At 56.4% G+C, this 15757-nt stretch overlaps 2 protein-coding genes across 5 annotated transcripts in view; both read right to left on the reverse strand.

The window, feature by feature from the left end:
- The window catches only part of SEMA4C (semaphorin 4C), a 31224-nt gene extending 18019 nt beyond the window's left edge, over positions 1–13205 (reverse strand). The window contains exon 1 of the mRNA XM_045981326.1: positions 13082–13205. The gene's annotated coding sequence lies outside the window, so the exon portion shown is untranslated. The remainder of the gene's footprint in view (positions 1–13081) is intronic.
- FAM178B (family with sequence similarity 178 member B) overlaps positions 1–15757 on the reverse strand; it is an 86841-nt gene that overhangs the window by 3246 nt on the left and 67838 nt on the right. For 2 of the 4 annotated variants that reach the window (XM_045981328.1, XM_045981329.1), the window contains one exon: positions 13082–13207. In XM_045981328.1, coding sequence (XP_045837284.1) covers positions 13082–13207 — 126 coding nt within the window. Of the gene's footprint in view, positions 1–13081; positions 13208–13336; positions 13343–14443; positions 14558–15757 lie in introns of those variants that run through there. The other 2 variants (XM_045981330.1, XM_045981331.1) reach the window with 2 other exon arrangements.

Below are 15757 nucleotides of genomic sequence, written 5' to 3' on the forward strand. Positions count from 1 at the left end.
CTGGTAACAACAGGGCTGGAGTTCAGGACCAGTCCAAGACTTCCCTGTGCCCCAACCTCCCCTGCCCGTCTCATCCAGAAACAGCAGCACCACTCTGCACAGACATCGTGAGGGCAGAAGCTAGAACCATTTTTGAGGGCATCAGACATGGAGGACTGTCTTGTTTGTTGGTTTTAAAGATTCCATCTATTTATTTGACAGAGAGAGAGCACAAGCAGGGGGAGTGGCAGAGGGAGAGGGAGAAGCAGACTCCCCACTGAGCAGGGAGCCCAACCACCTGGATCCCAGGACCTGAGCGGAAGGCAGACCCTTAACCCACCAAGCCACCCAGCTGCCCCTGGAGTACTATCTTCTTGAACTCAAAATACCACAGTGCAAAAATCCTGAGAAGGGACCCTACCCCACCTCCACGCCCGCAGCACCTGTCTTGCCCAGGACCCAAACTGTTCTTCAGCACCACAGCTGAGGCTCACGGGGGGCCTGACCCCAGAGCCTGGCCAGGTTGGGCAACACCGCACACCGCAGTCTGGGAGAAGACACAGTGTGCAAAGCCCTGGGGACCACCAGCGAGCCTCCAAGCAGGGCTGCCCCAGGTGGGGCGGGACCCAGTTTCCGAGCCAGTTGCCCCTGTGGGGTCCTGCAGCTGCCTAGGTCTGCATCCCCCATCTGGGCTGGCAAGCTGCTACTTCCCCCCAGGCTCCCCTTCCCCAGCCTGGCCTCGCCTTGAAGAGGTCCACAGCATTCAGAACTCCTTCTCAGTCTGCAGCCCTGGCAAAAGGCTCCCGCTGCCCCCATCGCCCCCATAAAGCAGGCACTGGCTTGTGTGCCAGACACTGTTCCTTGACTAAGACAGAGCCACAAACACTTAGACATTAGAAAAAGAAACTTCAGGAAGGCAGTTGTTTGGTCAACAAATACTGACTCTGTTTTCCCGTGGACCAAAAAGAGAAAGGGTCCTTCTAGAATTTTTTTTTTCTATTTTTCTGGTCGGGGAGGGGGTGGAATGCAGTTCAGAAGGCTTCAAGGAGGAAATGACTAAGCCTAGCCCAGGCCTCAAAGGAACAGTAGGATCGGAGGTGAAGATGGCCCCGTGCAGGTGGGGGCAGGGCTGAGATTGCAACACCAGACAGATCCTAGAGCTGATGCAAGAAACAGAGGCAGGGCTCGTTGGGGGACCCGCCACCAGGTAGCTGGACTGGAGCAGGGCAGAAGGAGGGGGCCCCCTGAGGACCAGGCTGGCCCTTGAGGGCGGGGGCAGTGGGCAGTGGAGGTGGTTCAAGGGTCTTGAGCAGGGAGGCTGCTCTGTGGGGGACAGACTGCCTGCCCCCCACCGCCCTCAGACAGGAGGCATCAGAATCAGTTGAGATGGAAGACCACCAGCAAGAAAATGTGGCTGTCTCTGACAGAAAGGACTGTAGGACAGCCTTCATCATTTCTTTCCTAAGCTTATTTTCCTACAGTGTGTGTGCTTTCCTCCTATAATCTGAATACAATTAAAGTTAATTTAAAATGAGACAATACCAGTTACAATTGCCGGAGTCTCTTGGGTTTGGGGTGGGTGTGGGGCAAAGGAGACAGACGTGTGACCCTGAAAAGGAGCCGCACTCTCAGGACCCAGGCCCCTGCTTGAGAAGGCACTGAGCAAGTTGCTAGCGAGAGGTGCGGTGGCGGGAGACACCAAGGAAAATATCCAGGGGCCACAGAGCCATCCTGTCAGAGGAAGGCCCGGAGAGGCAGAGAGGGCCTGAGAGATCTTTGCATTTCAGAAGCCCCAGTGCTGGGGCTAAAAGGGACCTCGGGGCCACCCTGGGATTGGTACAGAGGCCAGTCTCTGCGCCCGGGGTGGGGGTGGGGGGTGGGGGGTGGGGGTGTCTCAGGCACCCCTACCCTGCCTCCCTCCCACCCCACCCCAGCCCAGGGCAGAATCTATCTTCCTAAGTGGGAGCTGTGGTGAAGATGGGTCCAGGATCTGAGGAACGCCCTGGAGGAAAATTCGTGCAATGGGAATTTACTGAGAGAAAAAGCAGCAGAACTAGGGACTACTTGAGCGCACAAGGACGGGTTTCACAACTTCATTCTTAATGCTGATTCCCATCATTGAATCCAGGGGGAAAATCCCAGGGAAACTATTCTGAATGTGTGTTTTTGGGGAGCGGGGGCGGGAATAGCCAGAAGGAAATGGTGGCTCTGAAGCTAATCCCTGTGGACGGTATGTTATCAGCTGTATTTCCCCAAGGGGGAAGAAAACCTTGCCCACTACCAGCAAGGAAGGCTGAGGGCATTTTATTGCCTTGCCCTCAAGGGTGACCCCTGGAGTTGGGCCTAAGTGAGGGGAGGCCCTTTAAGGAAGACTTTGATCCAACTTGGGGGATAGAGTTCCACCATGCCCAGAAATCCCTAAAAAGACAGCAGTCTTTACGGTAGTGTTTTGGGGGAAAAGAAGATTTCACATGGCATGGGTAGTGCCCAGACCATATGGTCCTCCTCCTTCCCCTAGACCCACAGCCCCAGCGTTGAAGTCAGAGAGCATCTGATCTCATCCAGACAGCTGGACAGATGGTGGTACTGGGTGCACGCAACGCTTCTTCTGAACCCCACCCCCGGCCCTGTTTTGTGAAGGTCCGAGAAGCAGACATCAGCAGAACCTGGGGCTCTGGCAAGGAGGGGGCTGTGCCTAAGCCTCCTTCCTCAGAGAGGAAGGCCCGGAGCACCAGCAGCAGTGGGGAGAGCGGCCATTCCTGGGGACACAAAGTAAACAGCCAGGTTGTAGGAGCTGTGTTTCCTGTTCCAGTTACGCTGTGGCCAGCTCCTGAACTTAGCAAGCCCGTTCCTGCCCTGGCTGGCACCACAGAGACACAGGGCTCTGTCTTCCCTTTCAAGATGGGAAGGGAAGCTGGGTGGAGGCCATGCAGCAGCTGGGCTGGTAGACCAAGAGGCCCAAGCCCTCTCCCTCTGCCTGCTTCCATTGCTTCCACAGTTGGAAGGACAAGGTGGCCCTTTCCTCACCTGAGGCAACTTCCAAGTCCCTAGGGTCATGTGTTGGAGGGGATGTAGCAGTCAGTGTGGGTTCAGGGTTAAAGGGTAGAGCAGAGACACTCCTTGGGGCTGGGGAGGGGAGTGCTATGCTTCTTAGGCCTTCAGAATCTTGTCTGAGAAATGGGCCCCCAGCAGTGCAGGCTGCCCAGCTCTTCCCTCACTGGGGGTCAGCGGAGGCTTGGGAAGCCCCCATGGAAAAGAGAGCCAGGGAAACCTCAGTCAGCAACTCGGGGAAAGGCAGAGTCCAAGGGTAAGGGTGAGAAGTGGGACGTGCCTAGACCCAATGCTGACAAGATGAGACGATCCCCCGCCAGCGAGGCCTGTAGCTTTCATTTTCTGGGTCTCTCCCCACAGTGCAACAGGCCAACTTTTCTGGGAAGTTCTATGCATGATGCCTTCTTCCTGGCTCTAGAGCCTTAAAAAGCCCTGCCCTCCCCCGAGGAAGGATGACAAGGATGAGAGATAGGCCTTGTCACCCTCTGAGGCAGGGAGGAGGAGGGGAAGGTCAGAGTCTCCTTTTCCCGGCCCCGCTAGTTCTCACCCCAGGAACCACCAGTCAAGGCTCCATTTGCAGCACTTTCGTCATAAGACAGAAGGAAAAAAGGGTGAACATTTCCCAGACACTTCACCCTTTAGAAAATTTCCCTCTAGCTAATGCCAAGGGAGCAGGCTGTGGCCTGGGTTATTTACACAAAAATAGGGCAGAAAGGAGGAGGCAGAGGCTCTCCCAGGAAGTCACTCGCTCTGGCCCTCTGGCTGGAACACGATGGTTTCTCCCACCTCAGGTCATGACCAAGAATCTAGGCTTGCCCCAGGCAAGTGTCCAAACCAAGCCCTTTCCCTGGAAGCTGCCAAGCTGGGTGGGCATCCTGTGGGAGCAGGTTTGGCCAGGCTCTGGGACAGCTGCTGGGAGGGGGATTGGAAGGGGGACACAAAGGCTGACTCAGGAACACCTGCTGGGGAAAACTGAAACTCACCCAGAAAGACATGGCCTTCCCAGCCTGGCTGCTGGGGCCAAGGGGCTTCTGCTCAGAATGCTGGCCCTGAAGGGCCTACAGGTGCCAGCTCCCTGCTTGGGATGCAGGGACCCCAGAGCAGCCTCCTTTGCTTTCATCTGTCCATGTTCACAAGCCCTGGGTGGAGGGTGTGTGACTGCGTGGCTGCTGGGGGCGGGGCGGGGGGACCTACATTCAATCACAGTCTGGCTGGGCTGCTCTCAGCCCTGTCCAGAGCACCCGATGCTGGACTCCAGGGGGAGAATTCTGCATAGGTCCCATCCCTGCCTCATGTGGGTTTTTGTTTCTGTCGGACACAGATGTACCCACACGTGCTGAGGGTCAACTCTAGAACCAATCTGGTCTGGGGGAGCCTGGAGCAGCCCCAGTCTGTCTACCCAGGCACATTTCAGACCCAAGGGTAGAGCTAGGCCTCCACAAATTCTTTTTCTATTTTTTTTTAATTTAAGCCTACACCACTTCACAGGGCCCAGACCCAGCAGGGCTCCGAGAGAGGCCTAATGATTCTCATTTTGAGCAGATGTGGAAGCTGAGCTTGGAGAGATCCCCTGACTGCATGACCATCTCCAATAAGGGTTAGGTCTGAAGCAGATGTCTCTACTCTCTCCCTAAGGCTGACGAGTTCCGTGTGTGTGTGTGTGCATGTGTGTGCATGTGCGTGTGCGTGTGTGTGTATTTCCCATAAAGGGGATTTAACGGGAGACACCCTCTTTCAGAAGGAACAAGTCCCTCTGCACTGCACAGCAGAGGCTCAAGGGCCTGTTAGCCACAGGACAGAGAGAGGATGAGGCTGCGCCCCTAGGACGAGGAGTGGGGCCCCAAGCCTGAGCCCCAAGGGCATGGTCTCAGTACTCTACCACAGGATGGGCAAACAACAACAACAATAATGAGTAATGAGTAATCCTGAGGAAGGGCTACTTAGAGGCCCCAGGCCAAGAGCCTCGGTCTGGTGGAGAGAGCCAAACCTTGTCCAGCCGGTATGCTCATAGAACACAAGATGAGAGGGGATGCATTTTTCTAGGTGAACCCCATCTAGACGGGTCCTGGAGTGTGGCACCTGCCATTATCTCTAGGATGCTATTTCTTCCCTGTGCCCACAGGCAAACTGCCTGACCTACTCCCCTTGCTCAAGCTGCTCCTGCTCCAAGGTTACTCCCTGACCTTGGCTTGGGTCAGCACAGAAGTCGCAAGCAGAGGGCTGTGGCCCAAGGAAGGTGGAGTTTGGAAGAGACTCGGACCAGGACGGGTCATCGGTAGTGAGAGCTCACAAGAAGGAGATGACAAGGATGCATGACCGATAATTAGGAAATGAGAGGGTGACACGACACCTCTCCTTAGCCTAGGGTCCCTGAAGGCACAGAGCACAGAGGCCGGAGAGCAGATGTCACAGGCACGGAGGGCCTGTCACACTTACCCTCGGGCTTACAAGGGCAGACACTTAATGCTGTAAGTGAAAGTGCCTATTTGGCCATGGGGGTGGGAGCAGGGATGAGGCCAGCTGAGGGTGATGGGAGACAGGCTGGCAGAGTCTGCCAAGAAACGGGACTTCTGGCTCAGCTGCTGCCTGGAAAACTGGCTCTGGGATCGCCACTGGGCAGCCAGGTGGGTAGTGTCTATGGGGCCGGTTGCAGGACCTCGGAGGCCCAGCCCGGGGCCCGCCTGCTCCGATGCTTCCAGATGCCCAGACGGTGAGTGCAGACACTCCAGGCCCTGAACTCCAGACAGACAAAGACATTCTCTTTTAAGCTTTATCTCAAATTTGGGACTGGTCCCTGCCCTTCGTACTGAGGATGAGGAGGGAACAAGGAGGTCCTGGCACCGTGGGGCAGGGGTGGGAAAGAGAGGAATCTGGGACAAAGGCAGGAAGGCTGAGGGGTTTTAGTTCTGTGGACCTGCTGCAGGGAGGTTATCTCAGGGCTTCTGACCCATTCCTGTCTTCTGGGGGGAGGAACGAGGGGCTGTAGGCAAACCTTGGCTAGAGGGCTCCCACCCAGCCCACCCTTCTTTCTGGCTTCCTGCTGGCCTCGGGGGGTAGGGGAGATGACAAGCAGGGACTGGCTGGCTCTTCCTGCTCCTTCAGCTGGCACTAGAGACCCTGACCCCAGGGGGATCTGGACCGGAAGCGCAGCTTTGCTGATCACCCAGAGAAGAACCAGATTCTCAATGCAAATGTTTGAGAATTTAGGACGGGCTACGCACGAGCACATCAGTATGTGGGAGCCGGTGCTGGACGGAACTACTGAAACCAGCCAGGGTGTGGGACACGGGCATCTGCCAGAGGCTGGAGAGCCCATGGAGAGTCATGGCTTCCTCAAAAGCCATTTCCTCAAAAGCAATGGCTTCTTCTCTTTTCTATCTTTTTCACTCCCTGAACTGTCTCCTGGTGAGCTGGCACGGGAAGACCTGGAAAGCACTCAGTCCTTACACTTCCATGGATATGGGAAAGTAGGACCATTGCCCATGACTGCAGACCAGCCTATGGGCATCCATGGTTTTTGGGTGCCCAGGATCCTGGCCCCTCCTTTGTCAGAGTGTCGCAGCCTCCAATTGCCTATACTCCATCCACGGTGATGACTTCAATCCTGACCCTGGGGAAGGACAAGTGACCTGGGCCAGCCACTGTATGCCTGCCGATTTGACTGGCTTACAGATGAGCCAAGCAAGCCAATGAGACTCAACTCTGCGATTCTGGTTAGAACTCTAGGATAGAAGTTCTTTCTTTCCCCCTGGCTAGGGCTGCTAAGGGAAGGACATAAGCCTGGAGTTTCTCAGGACCAGCAGGGAAAGCCTGCCTGGGAATATACCAAAGGGCAGAGCCAAGAGATGCAGAGAGCTGGGAGATGCTCAGCTCCTGGTCCAGCTGAGGCTGATGGGCTATTCCAGAACCTTCCAGGATGTGTGTCTGTGTTTTTCTTCAAAAAGGCAGTGAACAGAAGAGTAGGTGAGAAGGCCATAGCTTGCCTGGCAACTGCTCTTCCAACTGGGGAAGTAAGTAAGGGATCTCACATACCCTTCCTTGTCCTCCTTAGGTGCGTGGTGGGAGCTGAGCCCAGGCTGCTTAGACGCAGCACTTAGAAGGCGCAGTCTCTGAGAAGGTATAGCCTGGGAAAAGAGACAAGGTGGGCAGGGCTGGGTGCAGGGGAGATGGCAAGTGTCCCTCCCAAAGGCTGCACCTGCCAGGGCACCCATTTAGTGGAAGCAGTGGGATGCTGCTGAGCTAGACTCTGGACCCGATCCTCAAAGGCTACTGTTTAGATGTGGAAAGCAGCATATGGACAGGCCATGGGTCAGGTGAACAGACTGTAACGACCACGGGAATCCAAGGACAGGGGAGAGAGGCCAGGCATTGCCAGGAAGAAGGAACAGCAGGAGCAAAGATGTCTGGGAAAGATGGCTGCTGCCTGGAATCAAGTAGTGTGGTTTGACGTGTGGGAGAAAAGCTGTGGGGATGAAGTAGGACCCACTGGCAGAGAGGCTGAATGTGATTGTTGTGATGGTTGTGATGAGATGGGCACTTAGGATTGCCTTTCCCTAAGTCAGACTGGGAAGAAGACAATCACAGGGTAGTCTAGAAGGACTCGAAAGATGGAAGAGATGGACTGTCAGGCCAGCCAGTGTCCGTGTCAGGTGAGTCACCCTGCATGGAACAAGGGCTGTGCCTGGGGGAGGTACCCCAAAAGTCCCAGGACCACTGGGCCTGGGGCTGAGACCAGGCTCAGAAGTTGCCTAACGAACCCAAGCCTGCCCTCCCCAGCTTCACTCTGTCACTTCAAGCCCTCCTTGCACATTTGCAAAGAAGCCAGAGTCCCTGGGACCCAAACAAAGATGGTCTGGGCCTGGGCCATAAGTGGCCTTCAGCTGCTCACACGTACCCATTCTGAAGAGGCTTGGGGACCTCCGAGGAGGCTGTGACCCAGGGCTGGTGCATGGATCTCCCCTCGGGGTCAGCTTCCCAGAGGCCATCTCTTTGAGGTTTATTTCAAAAGAGGAACCCAACACAGGCGAGGAGGAACTCAATATTCCTGAATGTCTATTTTCTGTTTCTTCAAACCAGTTCCTTTCTTCCCAACCCACCTAGTCTTGTCCTGACCAAGGTCTCCAGCCCTGTGGGCAGGTTTCTCCCGACACTGCAGGGAAAGGGGCGAGAAATGAGGACAGACACTTGTAGGTGAGACAGCAGAGGGTATGGGGAGAGGGAGGTGCCCCTGCTCCCCCTGGGCTTCTGGCTAACATGGGGCAAGGGGCCTGAGCTCCAGCCAAGCCTGAGGGACTATGTCCTCTTGCTGGTGCTGAGTGTCTGCAGGAGAGGCAGAGCCAGGCACCCTCCCTGCCCACTCCCCACAACCTCCCAAACCACACCCCAGTCGCTCCAGCGGCTCTTGGCCGGGTCACCAGACGCAGGGGCAGGCCAGCAGGAGCAAAAGCAGTCAGACGTGTTTTTCAGCTCTATTAACACGAGGGCAGACCACAAAGATACACGGAGATACACACAATACATATGCATACAGACATACATGCTCACATCCAGACACACCACGTGTGCTCGCGCATGTGCACACACACGTGTGTGTGTGCGCGCGCACACGTGGCAGGCCCACAGCCTCTGTAGAAGATGTGCAGAGACCCAGGGGTGAGGCGCAAAGGAGTTTGTGCAGCAGGACAGAGTCTGTTTACCCCGAGCATCACTCAAGCGTGGCGTACTCACCCATCCCCGCATAAAAACCAGCTCCTTACACACGCACTTCTCCAACACAGCCATCCCAAGCCTTGGAAGCACAGAGCCAGACAGCACGTGGTGTGCATGGTGAGGAAGCTGATGGGAGCCACCTGAGGTCGCCAGGCTCAGTCCCACCACTGGCCCCCCCTGGGGGCGGGGCGGACCATCACAGATACAGAGTCCTCAGCGGGCCCCATGCTGTGGGTCCCATGAGGACACTCAGCAGGTTGTGTGGAGGCCTTGCCCTGGAAGACAGGGAGACAGGAACCCAGCTCCGGGTGCCTCAGTGCAGCCCCAACTCTGGGTATGCCCTTTTTGGACCTCCGTCTTCTTCCCACATGACACTTAACTTCCTCAAACGTCCCAGATTTCACCAAACTGGGGGAAACCTTCCATCCCACCGTAAAGATTCTGGTTCTGTAGACCTTCCGAATCCCCAAGGGGGGAAACATGGGACAAAAAAAGTTCCTTCATTATAGCAAACGGCCTGAGGAAAAGCAAGAAACAACAGGAAAGTGTGGTGAATAGAATATACAATGGCGGGTCCAATAAGACCAAAACATCAAGAATTGCAATAAAAGTGAATAGGCTGAGACTCTGAGATTGGGCAGAATGCAACTAGACAAAATCTGGCCCAAGACAGTGCATGCAGGTCACAACTCCTGGTTTTCGGGTTGGGAGGCTGAGAGGGGCACTTTGAGGAGACGGTTACAAACTATGTCCAGTAACACATTTGTCTGCAGGGCCATCAAAAGGACAGGCTCCCACCGGGTGCCCAGGGCCGTCAAAAGGACAGGCTCCCACCGGGTGCCCCGGGGCCGCAATGGTCTCTTACAGAACAGGATCCAAGGACCCAAGGGAAGCCCTGGGCCGCCCACTCTACAGTCGCCTACCGAATTAAAACATCCTCTCCACCTCTCTCAGCTGAACGGGCACCTGGCTCTCGAGGGTCCGTCTCACTCTGACTTAGACGTTTATTCTCCCCCAGGACAGCCCTGCTCAAACCAGGTGAGCACAAGGCCCCCAGCAACCACCAAAGGGCTGAACAACCATTTCTTTACCAAAAGCACTTGAAAACGCCCCAAGTGTTTTTCTCATCTCACCAGGAAGCAGAGTCTTAGACTCTAAAGCTCGGCCGTGATTCGCTAGGACACTTCGTGCTCTGACCAGGCTGGGACAGCCAGCTAGTCCGCGCTCCCGAACCCCGCCACAGCCTCCCCCCCCACCCCCGGCCCCCACTGCGATCCCACAGCCAGACCAGCTCACTGCTTTTGTTGTTCTTGGTGGTGACCGTTCCCAGGCAGGAATCTCACCAGCTGTAATCGCAAACAATGAGCTGTGACTGGTTCTCTGGTGAGCAGGTAAGGCTTCTGAAGTCAACACAGGATGCTCCAACACAAGATGCTTCCACTATACACCCTCACGGCCCTCACGAAACAAGGACTTCCAGAGACAAGGGGGCTGACACGGAGAGACTGGTTGGAGGGCATGCAGAGGGAGAGGGTTCTGGAAACAGGGTAAGGAGAGTGGATGGCCCTAATGGAGTGGAAGAAGAGACTTCTGAGAGGGAGAGAGGAACTCAAACTGTGCTCATCCGTTTGTTCATTCATTCACTTATCCGGTGCCCAATATACTGGGGCTGTGTGAGGCCCCCCTGTTGTGCCCACGGTCTAGCTGGGAAGACCCACCAGTAATGGGTCAACTGCAAAGCCACAGGATCAGTGGGGAGAGAGTCAACCTCTGGGCAAGGGAGGGTAGCTCGCCCAGCCCCCAGGGAGGGCAAGCCAGGGAGGGGAGGAAGGCTGGGAGCTTCCTAGGAAAGGGAGGAGACTGAGCCAAGCCCCCCTCCACCCCCCCCCCCACACCCTGGGGCAAAGGAGGAGGTAGGGAGAGCTGGGGGAGGAGAGCCTGGCAGAAGTGTTTATCTGCAGGGCTGGAGGAGGGCTGTCACCCAGCCTCTCACAGGAAATCTCCCAGACAGGGGTAAGCAGGGCCTGGCGGATGGGGCTCAGCACAGCCGCCCCAAGGGCTGGGAAAGCCCTAATTTACTCCAGGCCGGGTTGCCTCGGGCCAAGTTCACTCTGGCCTTAGTTTCCCCACTGCCCCTGGAGAGAAGGAAGGCAAAGACTTTGAGCCCTAGGGATGAAAGGCTCAGCCCTGGCGCAGACCACCACTCCCTGTAAAACAGGGCGGGTGACGCCGCTGCTCTTTTTGGCTGGTGAGTAGCCTGATCACCTTTGAAGATGAAACGTGCTCTGGCCTAATGAGGAGTCAGTTGGCCAAGGTGGGAGCAGGGTTGGGCTGTGGGAGCCTGGCACCTTCCCTACCTGGCCCCGCCTGGTCACACCCGCCCAGGGGGACAGAACGCTTCCCATTGCTGTGCAGACCCCCATGCCTGCACCAGTCCCTCCTTCTCCCATTCTCCCGGACAGTGCCCTTGCCCTCCTCTGCTCCTGGCTACCTCCCTGTCAGGCCAGAACCAATCCTAGATGGGCGGGAGAGGCAGCAAAGGCCTTGGAGAACTGCCTTGGCCTCATGTGCCTCCTTCACTGCCCTGGGCGGGGGCCCCCATCCTAGGCTTCTGGGACACCCTGTCAAGCCACCCTGAACCCTCCATGTTTCCAGGCCACAGAGGTCATTTCCAATATGGTAGCTGACCAGGGGAACACAGCATCCTTTACATGCATGAGAACAGTGCTCAGAATAAAGGACACCCTCAGACCACTTACTCCTCTTCTTCCCTGGGTGTGGAACAGACATTTGCTACCAGATGGGCTCCGAAAAGCAAGGAGCCAAGTGGAGGCCTCCCGCCTGGTGGTCATAGCTCTGCTGGGTGTGGTCACAGGAGTAGCCTCCAAAGTGTTTAAAGTGCACAATATTCACTAGACAGATCAGCTACAAGCCTTGTTCCCTTCTTTCTTTCCTTTTTCCTTCCCTCAGTCCAGCCTGGGGCCTGCCCACTGTGTCCTACTCAGAGAGACCCTTCCCGCCCATGGAACGACCCCACCTCCTTTCTAGAGGCCCTGGAACATTCAAACGCAGCCTCTGCACCAGCTCATTTCTCAGGAAATCATTGGGAGACAAGAATGGGTTCATGCACATGGCTCCGGCTTTCCTGGGAGGTAGGCAGCTCTCTCGTAAATGCACTAATATTAGGCACAACTCAAAGATAACCTTACCTACGCGTTCCAAAAGAGGCACATACACCTGGGATTATCATATCTTCTAATGGTTCATTTGTGTTCATTAAGTAAATTAATTCATTTATCTGATTTGCAGAGCAATGCCCAAAGGGTGGACTTCTAGATCGTCAACATCCAACCTCCAAGTGAGCTTTTGGAATCACTACTTTCCTAAATTAGAAAGATCTCTATCTCCATTCCTCATCCTCGAGGCCCCAGGGAGAGGGGAGCCCACTGAGATCCACACTCTCGCCCCCTGCCCTCCTCACCTCCCAGAGCCAAGCTTGGGGCTCCCACTTTGAAGCCCCTACATCCCACACCATTGCCCCTGCTTGACCTTCACCCCCAGGGTCTACAGTCTTCCCCATTCCAAACCGCATGACCTGCAGGCTGGGGGGTACCTCTTTGTCCCTGACTCCCGCCAGAGCTGGGTTTACAGGAGAGATGGGCAATGTCTGGAAAGTCAGTTAAGAGGGCTGGAGGACGGGCGCCTGGGTGGCTCTGTCAGTTAAGTGGCTGACTTCAGCTCAGGTCAAGATCCCAGGGTTCTAGGATCAAACCCCAGCCCCATGTTGAGATCCCTGCTCAGAGGGAACCTGCTTCTCCCTCTCCCTCTGCTCCTCCCCTCTGCCCCCGCTTGTGCTCTCTCTCTCAAGTAAATAAATAAACCTCAAAAAAAAAAAAAAAAAAAAGGAACAACTTGAGGGAAAAGGCCAAGGGCTCGGCCTCAGTGGCAACCACGAGGAACAGGGAGAAGACGCCCAGCTCCACTTCCCTCAGCAGCATTTACCTCCTGCATCTCTCTAAATTGTGCTGTGCGGCTCACAGAGCACCCCACGCTAACACATCCCTAACAGACCTAAAGGATGCAGCACAACCCCGGAGCAGGGCCAGGGGCCTGTGCACGCCCAAGCACACAGCGCCCCACTATGCCTCCGTGAAGGGCACTAATTACAGGCTCTGCGGGGACGGTGAGCACCTCCTCTCACCAGAGGGAGGCAGCTTGCTGGAATTTTAAGGCCCTGGGGTTTTAAGAGGACTGGCAGCATGAAGGTCCTGCAGGCAGGGCAGCGTGGCCGGCCCTGTCTTCCCCCGAGCCCGGCCGACGCGGGCAGGCGCTGGGTACTCACCTTGTGGTCTAGCTCAGCACTGGCCTTTGGCTGTTGCTCCTGGCTGGGTGGCAAGGTCACAGAGCCCAGATGCTGCCTGAGGGACGATGGCCTCATGAGACTCAGGAGCTGGCTTAGCAAAAACAGCTGGGAAGGAGAAGAGATGCTGTCATACAGGGGTGGTTGGGACACTGGGGGACTTGGCCGGCACCGGTAGGTCAGAGCATGGGCTCTCGAGCCAGACCACCAGCTTCCATGGCCTGGATAACCCCTCACTGGTATGTCGTGTGGCCTCTTGGAGCCTTAGGGTCTTATCTGCAAAATGGAGACAACAGCACGCCCTCTTCCCAGGACAGGAGAGTCACGCGTGCACATGGGGCCTGGCACAGGCTGAGCCTTCCTTTAAAGGAGTGAACCAAGAAGATCTCTGTAAGCTGGGGATTTGACCCACTTCCCTGGAGGGAGCCCACAGGCCTGGAAGAATCAAGGCCCCCCAGAGAGGGCCAGACCCTTCCTACCCTGAGCTACTGCTCGAGTCCCTCACTCCCCTGAACTTGCTGTGGGCTTGGAGAGGCATACAGAGGGGCAGAGGCTCTGAACCACCAGCCCCCTCTCCTGCCGGCTGCGCTTGCTCCCCATCACTCTGCCTGCCCCCATTTCTCCGCCCCCGCCCTTTTCCTTCCAGGGGATTTTAAAGCAAATCCAAACACTGTATCATTTTACCCATAAAGAGCTTTTCACCGAAAGGGATAAGGATTTCTTTCCCCAGCATGGTCACAGTATCATTCTCCTGCCCAGCAAAATTACCAAGAATTCCTTCTATGCTCTAACACCACTTTCGGGTTTCTCTGATTGTCTCAAAAGTGTCCTTACCTGTTGTGTTGTTAGAATGGGGATTGCCCACCAGGGCTGCACACTGCATATGGTTGTTCCTTGATCTGCTAGCTGTCCCGCCCCCATCCCCCATGTAAACTGCTGACCTTCTCTGAACAAATGCGAGTGCCCCCACCCCTCCCAGGAACAGGGCCCAAGGGAGTCCTGCTGTCTGCAGGAAGCCATTCCTTCTGGCCCAGCCCCTGCACCTGGTTTGGGCAGCCTGGGTTCAGCCCCAACAAGGACCCTTCAGCTGCCCTGGAGCTAACTTGTGGTCAGGACAGAGACAGGCAGTATGTGGGCCCTTGGCACCTCTGGGCCCACCTGCCACCCTGGGAGAGTGGGGGATGCAGATGGAAGGAGCAGAGACATCGAAGTTCACAGATGCACCATCTTTTTAGATGTAACAGGTGTAGGCTGGCCCAAAGGGCTTAGGCCCAACCCCTGAGCCCAGCTCCCTGCTTGAGCCCAGCCTTGCCCGGCACACCTGGCTTCCTCTCCCTGACTCACCCGAAGACACCTGCTCAGCATCTCAGCCGGCCACAGGCTTAGACAGCCCACAAGAGCAGCTGGGCTGAGGGCTAGGAGACAGGCCTAGGGCCTCGGCTCCTGGAAGGGGGCCAGGGCTTCTTGGCCTCGTGTCGGATCCCTTTAGGAAGGGAGAGGAGGAGGCAGGGAAAGAGAGAAGTTTCCAGGCGAAGAGAGGCACCATCTGGAGCTTCCCCCAGACCAGAGCTGTGCTGTCTCACTCAGGCCTTGCAACGCTTGGGATGGTTTCCAAAAGGGCCCTGCCTGCTTGGGGATCACAGCTGTGCAGCCCACGCCCCCAGAAGCTGTCCTCAGGCAGGCAGCCTCGCCCCAGTTAGACCCTCCCTACTACGGGAGCCCTGGGCGGGGCCACAACAGCAGCTCGGCGGGCTCCGCTAGCTCCCCTGTTTTTCCTCTCCATGAAAACAGCTTCAGCCGGCCAGGCGCAGCAAGCGGCCGCCTTGATTGCTCACTCTCCTTTGTTTCCAGTTCTGGCAGCCACGCCCCCACTCCCCCCAGGGCTTATTTGGACTGTGTGCATCCCAGCAGGGAGGGCCAGGGCCTGACACCGCACCTCCCCACCTCACCCCCACCGCTGGAAGCTGTCTCTGCAAACACTCAGCCCATTAGGACAGACACTTCCAGGCAAGAGGCAAAGGATCACCCAAGAAGGCAGGCCTCCACTGGTCCTGTCTGCCCGGCGGGCAGGAGAAGGCCAGCGACTTCCAGCCGGGCACCTGGCCACATGGCTGGTCACTCCTGTGCTCAGGCCCCAGTAGTGCTTCTATCTGCCTAGTGGAGAAGGGCAGGATCTTTTTTTTTTTAAGATTTTTTTCTGTCAGAGCACAAATGTGCAAGCAGGGAGAAGGAGGCTCCTTGCTAAGCAAGGACCCCAATTTGGGACTCGCACCCAGGAACCTGGGATCACAACCTGAGCTGAAGGCAGACACCTAACCAACTGAGCTACCCAGGTGTCCCAGAAGGCCAGGATCTTAAGTATCTGTGAGGCTCAGGCAGCCCCACTGTCCTCTGGAGCCCGCACCCCGACCAGGCCTTCTGACCAGATGCACGTAGCTGCCCCTGTCCACCCTCCAGCCCCAGGCCCCCAGGTCTACACTGCTGCCCACGCCACCCACACCTGCTAATCCCCTCGCACCCAGTGACTTTTGTGTCCACCACATTTACCACTTCCTGAGGCGTTCTGAATTTACTTGTTTACTATGTTTCTTACTGTCCCCATTCCCTCACTAGAACGTAAGGCCCAAGAGGGCAGTTTTGTTCCCCTGCAGTCCTGGG

Source organism: Meles meles, chromosome 16 (genome assembly GCF_922984935.1).
Source record: "Meles meles chromosome 16, mMelMel3.1 paternal haplotype, whole genome shotgun sequence".
Lineage (NCBI taxonomy): Eukaryota > Metazoa > Chordata > Mammalia > Carnivora > Mustelidae > Meles > Meles meles.